This window comes from Epinephelus moara, chromosome 5 (assembly GCF_006386435.1).
Source record: "Epinephelus moara isolate mb chromosome 5, YSFRI_EMoa_1.0, whole genome shotgun sequence".
NCBI classification, from domain to species: domain Eukaryota; kingdom Metazoa; phylum Chordata; class Actinopteri; order Perciformes; family Serranidae; genus Epinephelus; species Epinephelus moara.
Genome location: NC_065510.1, coordinates 35,796,257 through 35,807,219, shown reverse-complemented (window position 1 = coordinate 35,807,219; position 10,963 = coordinate 35,796,257). Strand labels below are relative to the sequence as shown.

At 42.9% G+C, this 10,963-nt stretch overlaps 1 protein-coding gene across 2 annotated transcripts; it reads right to left on the bottom strand.

Moving 5' to 3' along the window:
• Positions 1-33: 33 nt before the first annotated feature.
• On the bottom strand, positions 34-10,007 carry ppp2r2ca (protein phosphatase 2, regulatory subunit B, gamma a). 2 transcript variants are annotated; one of them, XM_050044493.1, is made up of 10 exons: positions 9,701-10,007; positions 8,849-9,219; positions 8,216-8,313; positions 7,833-8,016; positions 6,325-6,437; positions 5,927-6,104; positions 4,700-4,864; positions 3,347-3,516; positions 2,984-3,075; positions 34-2,652 (listed from the first exon to the last, which is right to left on the bottom strand). In XM_050044493.1, the coding sequence occupies exons 2-10, from the start codon at positions 8,910-8,912 to the stop codon at positions 2,355-2,357; spliced, it is 1,362 nt and encodes a 453-aa protein (XP_049900450.1). In that variant the 5' UTR covers positions 8,913-9,219; positions 9,701-10,007; the 3' UTR covers positions 34-2,354. The 2 variants fall into 2 exon arrangements, with proteins under 2 accessions (XP_049900450.1, XP_049900451.1); XM_050044494.1 differs by having other exon boundaries at positions 9,705-10,007.
• Positions 10,008-10,963: the final 956 nt, after the last annotated feature.

The following is a 10,963-nucleotide window of genomic DNA, read 5'->3' as shown; positions in this document are numbered from 1 at the left end:
ATTATTTTATTAATGCACATTCCTTTCATTCACCTCATTTGAGTTATGTTTTTTGTATTGTTAGATTTGTCTTTTTTAAAGTATGATAGATATACACGCTAGTAGCATTGAGTAATGGCAACATGCTGCTGCTGCTGCTGCTGCTGCTGCTGCTGTGCTCCTGAATACAAATCCTCTCACTGTTTGCTTGTGGTGTTGGTGGTTATGATGCGATTACAACTGACCTGCTCTAAACTACAGTTCACCATTGGAGGACTGAGCCCTGGAACTTATATAATGCTTCAGGTGGCCTGTCACTATGTAAACCATTTTCCTGTGGGTTGTCATTGTGGATTTTGTTGTGATACACTTTGTGAAACCAATCAGTGCAAGACTGTGTCTGTATTCAACAACACTTGGACGGTGAAGACCAAAACATAGACGCTAGACCACAGGCTGTAGCAGAAATGTCTGTGAGCTGTGATTTTGAAACCAAAAGAGGTGGAAAGTGAGGAGAGAGCAGACAAGTGGAACATATATATATCAACAACTGCCTTGTTTTCTTGGGGTTTACGGTTTACACAGTGAAACTGATGTTGATCTATCAGACAGAGACAGATTTGGAAAAAGTGCAACTTCCACCTCTGCACTGTATTCTCTTACTCCACCTGCTACAGTTAACATCCAGACCACTTATTATGCCATCAGGGCCAAGGTCACTTAAAAACAAAGCACTTCACTGTAAACAATCAAATCTTGACCAAGAATTCAGTCGACACAGACTCCACCTCCTGCTGTACATACCGGGGTTTTCACTCCAGAGTAGCGTGTGGCACTGTGAGGTATACGGTGTAATGACATTATGAATCTGTGATATGATAAATTCACATGATGACATTATTGTTTGAATGTTAAAGACATTTCAGCAATGTACATAATGAGCTATTGCACTGATGATCACCTTTGACCCTCAAATACACTGGACACAAACTCACTCAACAAAACTTGGCTAAATCAGGGGCCTCATTTAGGAACAATGTGCTTCCATCTTTTTCTTGATTGTAAGGTACTTTTTCAAGATGTGCTTATGCATTATAAAATGAACACAGCTCATTTTAAATTAGCATAACACTTAACACAAATTAAACTTTTGTACGTATTATTTTCAACCGCCAATCAACCTCAATTTAAGCGTTTGTGAGAGAGCTAAACGTCTCTTTCATTTTCAGTAATTTACCACATGGGTATGTAGACTTTAGACAATGAAATTACATCAATTAAAACCCAATACGGGCCTAATATACACAACAAAACTGTAGGTGTTGGTTTGTGCACAATGCAATCCGCCCTCTCCACAGCCAGCAATACCTATCTATGTACTGCTACAAGAAAAAAATCCTTCTTTAACAGAAATAGTGTGACTCTGCAATCTTTCTATACATGAGATCCCAGTTTCATCTGCAGTGTACTAGACATAAAAATGCATCTTTTATCTTTTAGCTCTCTGGAACCAAAATTGGTACCACCTTAAAAAAAGAACACAGAATATTTACAGCTAAGAGTAAAAAGAGTGTATACCTGTAGAAGAAGAGCTCATGTTTTAAAGCAGAAATACTGCTGCACTGTGTTTCTGTTAGTGCTTATATTATTGCAAAGTGAATAGGGCAAACATTATGGGGCATTTATGAGTGAAATCTCCAAGAGCACTGCTCTAAAGGAGGGGTTCAGCTGCTGTTGTCGCTTGAAAGAGAAAAAAAAAGGTTTGGGATGTTGTTGTGAAGAGCTGTACAATAACACCACTCCTAATGTTCCACAATAGTGAAAAAAAATGCTTAGATTTAGATGCACTGTCTGGCAAAGTCTTTTGGGAATCCGTCAACTCAAGACCTTTATGTTTTGTAGCATGATTCCCTGTCATTACCTATCTTCCATTTTGTGTCAAAAGGTACCAGAGCACATCAGTGAGGAGTGCAACATTGTGTGGTCAACAGCACTGAGTCAATGCAGATGGAGAGGTGTCCCCGCACCTCTTTTACTGCCCCTACGGTGGAGCAGTTACACAAACATCTTCCAAAATAGGGACCAAAAACATGTCCTGATGGGTACCGGAGATGTCAGTTTGTGTCAGCATCGAACAAAAATGATTATACACCTTTCTTGGGGATCAAATAAATTAACAGTCTTGTGATTTTAGCAATAATCCGACCTTCTATCAACACAAACAAATGTTGCAGTATTTTGTGAAACAGCTTGGCTCTGACTTAATCTTCTCATAAAGGCTGTCCATTCCCCATGCTGTCTCTAAGACATCCAAATATATTTGGGTCGTTGTTTGTGTTTCTCTGTGTCTGCCACTGTCCATGTTCCAAGCCCTGTCACTGCACCTGCGTCTCAGGGTTGACTCGATCCTGAAAGATGTACAGGTTGTTGGTGGCTGCTATGGCAATGATATTCTCAGAAGGGTGCCAAGCCATGTGCAGGATTTTCTTGGTAAAGTCCAGGCTGTCAACGCCCACATCTCCACGGCGACGCTTGCCGCCGGTGTACACGCGGCGGGTCCGCAGCACGGCCCGAGGCTTGCTGCTTTCTCGCCAAGCCTCCAGGGTTACGCCTCGCCCCGTCTCCCTGTCAAACATCCGGAAGAAGCTGTTGTATGCCCCTGTCATGATCACGCTGAGGAGAGGAGAGATTGGCATAATGAGATGTCATATTGATGTCACATATTGAGAAGGGCAAGTGAATGCAGTGCAGAAAAGCACGGTTCATGGAAGGGTGAGGAAGTGGAGAGGAAGAAAACAAAACTGAAGGCGCAGGGATTGATTAGAAGTCTGCAAAGCTTGTCTCTGGGATTGATTTAAATGTCGGATAATGGCAGAGGCAGAGCATTTAGGGAATCACTGCAAGCAGAAACAGGCTGATGCACTCCCTGCTCCTTTGCTTTCAAGTGGACTTAAATATACTGTACATTGTCTGTCCTTCACTCCTTTTTATCTCTGCCACTTACCTGTCTGAGCTGTTCCAAACACACTCAAACTTGTCAAAGATGCAGTCATTTTCATAGAGGGAACACAGCTTACTCCTTAGGTATTCATGGACCTGGGGATCAAACACACAGTCAACCTTAGTTTCTGGGGTAGATGCAGAATTATACATGGTGGTCCAGTGCATTGACCACAGGCAAAGCACAACATCTACAGCAGACTGCATGAGTTTAAATTCTGCTTAGATGTCGTATTCCTCAACAACACGACAAACGCAGGCTACAAGGAATGCATTAACTGGATTGGTGAGCATACGTTCTATCAGATACAGATTGTAACTGACGCATGGAAGGGACACAGATCAGGAAACAGATGCGCCACTTTACCTGGTATGTTTCCACGGGGCCCTTGTCCATGTTCAGGTCCCACACCTTGGCGGTGAGGTAGTCTCTGGTCAGCAGGTACCGTCCACTGTGGCTGAACTTAACATCTGACACAGAGGAAATAATCTCTGAGAAGAAGGACCGGCTCCCTGGATCCTCAGGTTCCTCAAACACTGACCAACAAAAGAGTGATCGATTATTCACAAATACATTCTTAGAAATAAGGGTTGCAAAAGATTCTTCCTGAAGGGCTGAGGTTCTACCCAGAACAATTTGCTTCTGAAGGACCCTTTTCTGAAAAAAGCATTTTTCAAGGGTTCCTTGTAACACTAACAGTTCCATGAAGTACCCTTTTCATCCAAGGAACTCTTTTGTGGTGGAAAAAGTTCTTCAAGGATTGTTGAAATTGAATATTCTTACCCTCAAATATTCAAATGTTGACCCAGGTTTCAAATGGTATTTTTAATGCAGATGTGTCCGGCCTCCACTTAATCAATTCATTTTTGGCATAGTTGATATCTTTACCATCATTTCATGCCATACAATACTACATGGTCTGCCACTATCCTATCCTATCCTATCCTATCCTATCCTATCCTATCCTGTCCTAGTCTCTTTTTTTTTCTTCACGGTACCTGGTACTTAGAAATTTGTATTCAATTCTAATTTGGAACCAAGTCCTTTATGCCCAACCCTACTGCACCATTGAAATAGTAAAGGCTGTAGTGGTAGTAGTGATTTCAGGAAATCTCCACTTCCCTAAAAACATGGTTGTGAACCATTATTGTTATTTGGTCTAGCTGGACAACATCAGCTCCTGACCCTGAACACTGCTCTACATGGGTTCCTTGATCTCTGTCCCATGATTAGTGGGACAGAGATCCGTGGATTATCGAGTCAACAAAATATTTTTAGAGACCCCCTTGAATGGGCTCTTGATAAAACCCTTGGAATATATAAGGATTCTCAGTAAAGCCCCCTGGGTGGGTTCCTGTAAAACTCCTTGGAGGGTGGGAAGGATCTGGATAGAACCCCCAAACAGGGATCTGGGTTGAACAATTAAACTATACAAGAATTCTCTGTAGAATCTCTCATAGGGGATTCTGTGGCACCTTTCACAGATGGTTATAGGTATAAACCTCTGAAATAGTTCCAGGTAGAACCTTTATAAAAGGCTCTACATGGTTCTCCTATGGGGACAAGCCGAAGAACTCTTTGTGGTTCTAGTAAGCACCTTTATTTCTAAGTGTGTGGAGTTGCAGATTATGTTTTGGGTGACCAACATGCCTCATGCTCCATTCTATGTAACAAAGTTTTCATCACTGAGAATAAAATGTCTAATGTCAGTATGCTCACGTTTGGTGTGTCTGTCGCAGAGTGCGGAGGCTCTCATGTCACAGAGGCGCAGGGTGCCCTTGCTGCTGCTGTACACAAACAAGTGGCAGTGGTGAGGGTGGAACTCTGCTGCTGTTATCACCTCCGTCAGATCCTCCATGTTGGCTGGTTTGATGTCCACAATATCTGAGAAAAAGGTCTGTTAGGGATTAAACACCACAGAGATAGCACCACATTTTTAAGAGGTATCGAAGTGAACAAAGGTATTCCAGGACAGACAAGGTATTAAGACTATGCACATGGCATGATGTATGTTATCATATTTTTGCAGTAGAGTGATGAGACATATTTTTCAGTACATGTTCTCCACACTTTCACCTCACTTCATATTACAACCCAAAAAAATGCTCCCCAACCAACCCCCAATATGCATGCACACTCTGCTCCTCTCTCTGTTCTATTTGTGGTAGTCCTGTGTGGTTCAGTAGAAAGTGTACTGCTGAGTGAATTATTTAAACTCTTCTTCCATAGATGCCTCTGTGATTTTCTAGGTCAGCCTCCATTTGAATGGGAAATCACCAAATGCACCCCCGTCGAACACGCTACAGCTTGCGCTGAATACACACTCTGAGGCGACACGCAGCACTTTAATCGAAAAACATAAATCCAAACATAGTCATGGGCTGTTTACATTAAATATAGATAAAGGATGAATTCAGATGAGCAGGAATGTAAAGTATATTTCATCTGAATGTATATTTCAAGAGGTGGAGTTGTGTGTGTGAGCATCAGAGAGCATGTGGATACATGGGGGCAGACTTGCATGTGGTGCATATCAACACTACTAGTTCATGTGATCGAGTCAAACGCTTTAACATACATAGGGACATTTTAGGTTTAAAAAATGATTAAATGGATGTAAACTGAACCCCAAAATATTGACTCATTATGACAATTGATTTTTACTTAAAAATTATCCTATTACAATTTTCACATTGATGCTGCAGAATTGCTTGTGATGACACACACTGATACTTTCATAACAGCGAAAAAGATAGCCCTTTGATTCACTTCTGGGAATTTTATACCCTGTGAAATCTGAGTCACCTCCTCCAGTAAAAGATTACATTACACACAAAAATCAGAGGTGAACTACAGGGTTATACAAAGCAGAGCATGATGTTTACAAGCAGAGTGGTATTGATAAAATGTGTATAATATAAAACGAGTTAGTGTTGGGAAGGATACTGAAGCTGCGGTCCGTGATGCCCAGGTGCCACATATTGATGCGGAGGTCATCTGCAGACAGGTAGGTCTCCCCGTCACTGTTGACTGAGATGGAGTTAACATGGTAGGTATGTCCGTTGGCGAACACTCGTCTGGGACGAACCTCTACCATCAGATCTGTGGGTTTCAGTACCGGCACCTTAAATACATCAATAGAGAGGACTGATGAAAGAGGCGATGACAGAAAGAGAGCAGGGGTAAAAACTAGGGTTATAGAAAGACAACAAGACAGACTAGAAAGACAGAATTAGAGGACATGAGAGTAAGGGGTCATATGAGGGCATCAACCTGATACGTGCTGACCAAAATAAAGGTGTGTGTGTGTGTGTGTGTGTGTGTGTGTGTGTGTGTGCGCGCACCTGCAGAGAGGTGATGGTAGAGATGTCCTTGATCCGTCCCTCCTCATCTTTCAGGTTGTATCCCTCTGGTCTCTTGTCTCTCTCGCTCACCTTCCACAGTTTAATGGTCTTATCTGTGACAGGCAGAAAGATTTGCACATCACCACAAGTTGATTATGTTGAGAGAAAGCTGATGATAAATGCCACAGACAATTTATACCCCTTTTCCACCATATTAGCTCCGGTTCTTGAACCACTTCCATTCAGGTTTTTCGAAAACTTGGTACTATCAAACCAAACCAGCTCATATTTCCACCAGATTTGAGTGAAACCATTGTAATCAAGATTGTGATACAACAGAGGGCATCGCACGATGCACAATAGAAGCGCTTGATAGTAGCAAGATGGCTGATTTGATTGATTACTTGCAAGCTTTTGCTCTGTTATTACAGATATTTGTTTTTATCCAAAAAGCAAGCATGGACCAATTAATGATAAGAAGAAATAGAATACTATTACATTCAAGACTCCTCTCCCACTGATGTCATCTGAGTTCACACTTCAGGTAAGAAAAACTTTACATTTTTTGGTTCCAGCTTGGAACCAACTCCCCAAACCAATGTATTTTTTGTCTAAATGCTCCTAATGGTTCGAAAAAAGTGTCGGGGACCTGAACGGAACTCGATTCATGTTGGTGGAAAAGGGGTATCAGCGGAGGAGAGACCTGACAATGATTTCCTCTTCAAGTGACAACTTTCTATGGCAATTCAGATGAGCATTTTAGGACGATTCAGTCTCATGACAGGAATATCATTAAAGCCCAGATTAGATTCTGTGGTTTTTACACTGGCAGTTTGGTGCCAATACTGTAGCCACAAATGTGATTTCAACGACTGGCTTGATGTTACATTATCTCACTTTGGTAACAGAAGATGAAGCCAGTCATGTCATTTCTAATATCAATCAAAAATCATGCACATTCACAATGGATATCTCACAGTACAACTGTGCACCGGTCTACAAGTTGAGCTTTAGCCTAGCTAGGAATAAGAGATCTGGCGCCTCATTACTGAAACTTCCTAAATCTGAAATTATATCTCAACCCAGTTTAGGATGATGTTTAGGATTTCTGCTATTACAGGACTATGTTTCTTAACTACATTTAGGAAAAATCCTCTTATCTCCAGATAGAAATTTAGCTATTTAAGAACTGTCCTAACTTTGGGATTTTCCAAGTTAGAAATCTTAAGTTAGGATGGCATAGAGCCAGTCCTAAATATAAAACAAGTGGCCTACTGGTACATTTTAAACATAGATACATGTCTAACAGGACGACTGCCGATTGACAAATCAAATTTACAATTACAGTTAGTATTTCTTAACATAAGATAGGAGGTCTCAGATAGGATAGGATACAGAGTTTAGGAATTGCATCTGTAAAGGGAAGACACTTAAGAAAGGACAAGCACCGGGGATATTTTTTTGTAATGGGGCTCCTGGTTTGTCTCCTGGTGTCAGTGGTTTCTCACCATTGGTGGAGAGGAGGAAATGCGCTGCATTCTGCTGTGGCAACCATCTGATCTTGTTGATTTTCTCTTCAATCTCCAGACTCTTCAGGTAGTCAAAGTCCGGCTCGTGGCTCTGGAACGTACTGTAGACATTGTACTCCCCAGAGTCACCCGTCTCCCCTCCCTCCTCCGACTCTCCTTTAGACTGTCCGGGGCAGAGAAGGAAGATAACACAGCTTTGAAAGAACACTTATGTGTAAAGATATAATAGAAAGAACATCTCTTTGGGGAAAAGTGAGGCACAGAATATTGTAGTTATGGTGTAGGTAGTAACTATTAATCCATGCTGATATCCTGAATATAGAATGGTGGTGATTATTTCAAGTTTTAGATGTAAAACTGACCTCAGTCTCTCTCTGGAAGATGACCACTCGGCCACCTTTATCCCCCGTGGCCAGCAGGTCCCCTGTCTGGTTAAACTCCACCGTAGAGATGACATCAGCTGGAAGATGACCAAGAACATTTGAGGCGATATGGCAGAATAATGGTTAGAATAAAAGATGTAGGGTTGAAGAAGAGATGCGAGAGGATAGAATAGGAATTAAATCAAGTAGGCACAGGGAAAATTAGGCACAGAGAATTAAGAGAAATGTGGACAGGAAAAAAAAATACTGGATCAATAGAAAGTATCCTGTTTAACCAGAATAACTCTTACTCATGGTGCTTGGGCCTGATGTGGATACATTCTCAATAGGACAATAAAATAAGCACCAAATGTTAATTCTGCTACCAGCTCCTTAAACTCCAAATGATAATGATCAAATATTTATCTGTCATAAGAGAATACAATGCCAAAATCATATGTAAAACAGTTAAGTGTCTTTCATTAGCCATCCAGTAAGTCATGGAATGATTAATGTCAATATCCATTCTCAGTGCAGGGATAATGCACCCATGACGCTGAAATGAATCCATTCAATCATAGCAGCATGTTATCTGACACCACAGAGACAGCAATGACACACCGTCTGTTCTACCTTCAGTGACGTAGTCTCGCAGGAAGGTGTGGTTGATTTTGGGGCTCTCAGCGTCCTCGCCCATCTGAAGCCGAGGGAGGGTGACCCGCCAGCGCGCCCGTCCTGAGGGGAAGGCTCCAATCCGTGCTCTCTCTCCCCACCCAGACTGCGCCCATGCTGCTAGGGCCTAGCGGAACGGCCTGGAACAGGGCATCCTGGGAAAGCAGCCAGCCAGGAAGGAAGGAGAAGAGGCGTGAAGAGGAGATGGAGATGAGGATGGAGAGGGAGGAGAGAGAGGAAATGGAATGAGAGAAAAAGGAGATGCAGGAGGACAGAAAAGAGGAAAGTGGTGAAGTAGAAGATGTGAGGCGGGGAGAAAGTGGATGGGAAGGCTGGTGATGAAGTTGGGAAGAAAAGAGGATGGCTGTCATTAGGTGGGCTGACAATACGTGCACACAGCATGCCAAATGGTGTGACCTTTGTTAGACATTCAACACACTCATTAGCAAAAACACACGTGTGCAGACGCACAAGGCCTAGTCAACGCCGAGGCAAATCCCAGAGCTGTAGCATGGAGATAAAACAACAAACAGCTCCAGCAGAGAAACAGAGAATATACATCCTTGTGTATGCACACAGAAACAAGCACAGGGGAGAGGATGTGAGGATGAAAATATCTACTGCAACATTCAACCAGTGGAGCTCCAGCAGTGGCAGTAAATGCTCTCAGGGTGTGGTAGTCCTCTCTGCCTACTTTCCAGATCCCTGCTCTCTCACACACACACACTTCTCAAATAGATAGTCCTTGACGGAGATCAGAGGAGAACGCGATGTCTTGCCTATGCTGCAGGAAGGAGACAGGCCTCAACACACCTACCAATCCGCCTGCTGCTGCTGCTGCTGCTCCTGCTGGCGTGTGTACGTCCTCTGCTGCAGAGTGCCCAGGCAGGCCTGCGTGTCTGTCCCAGGGAGAGGAGAAGGGAGAGAAAAGAGAGAGCAAGGGTGGTGGTGGTGAGAGGAGGAGAGGCAAAGGAGGTGAAAAAAGAGAAGAGAGAGAGGGATAACGAGGAGGATGGAGGTCCGCTGCCTGCTGATGCTGTGGAACTGATTCCGTGCAGCATCCACTGTGTCATGGCAGCCTCCTCCTGGAGCAGCCAATCGTGGCACAGCTGTCACTCGTGGATCCACCCACTGCAGATGATGAAGGAGGAAGAGGCCAGCAGAGGGAGCAGTTAGACACTGAGTGGTGTGTGGTTAAACACTGGTGATATGCATAACGAAATAAAGGGGATTTAAAAGGAAAGGCTTGAATTACAACACAGAGCCAGGCTTTAAAGGGAATTAAATGCTCACATACCAATGAGTGTTGATTTCTTTGTTGCTCTCTCCAGACACAACAGTGGCACTCTCAGAGGCTGTCTATTAGTGGAATTGGATATTTCCTTCACTAACAGACTGTTTGAGCCTTTTCCTGGAATAGCACTGTTTGGCATTCACTCAAAAACAAGCATTGCACTGACTCTTTCTTACGTTTCCCTTACTACGCTGCTCTAAAGTGACTATTTACAAGACGTCCCTTTAAAACTACTGGAAGCTTTTATTTAAAACAAACAAACAAACAAAAAAACACTTTGTCACGTTTGCTGAAACGGTCTCTGAAGCCACACAGCAGTTCACGAGACAGATAATAAAACAATCATAATACTCTGCTTACTCTGTCTTGCAGCACTTCTAATGGGGATCAAGATGGCGGCGCGCACTTGTGTAGTGGCTCCAGTTTGTGTGTTTTTTGTCTGCGTATTCAGCTCTGTATCAGGCAGACTAGACAAGAGCTAAGCGACATCAGATCATGTTATATTATATGTGTTTCAAGCGATAACCAGAGGGCTAACAACATCCCGCTGGACATCGCCAGACCGCCAGAGTCAAAGTGGTTTGTTAGCTGGCCCAGCAGGCGATGGAGGCGAAGGAGGGAGAAGAGACAGAAAGAGAGGATGCCAGCAAGACTACAGGCTCGGCTAACACTTCCAAGTATCTTTGTTGATTACCAACAAAATGGATGAACTTGATCTTCCAGCTCATTTTTATCCTCACTGAATGTCCTGTGTCTTGTGTTTTAAAAAGAGAACATTTGTG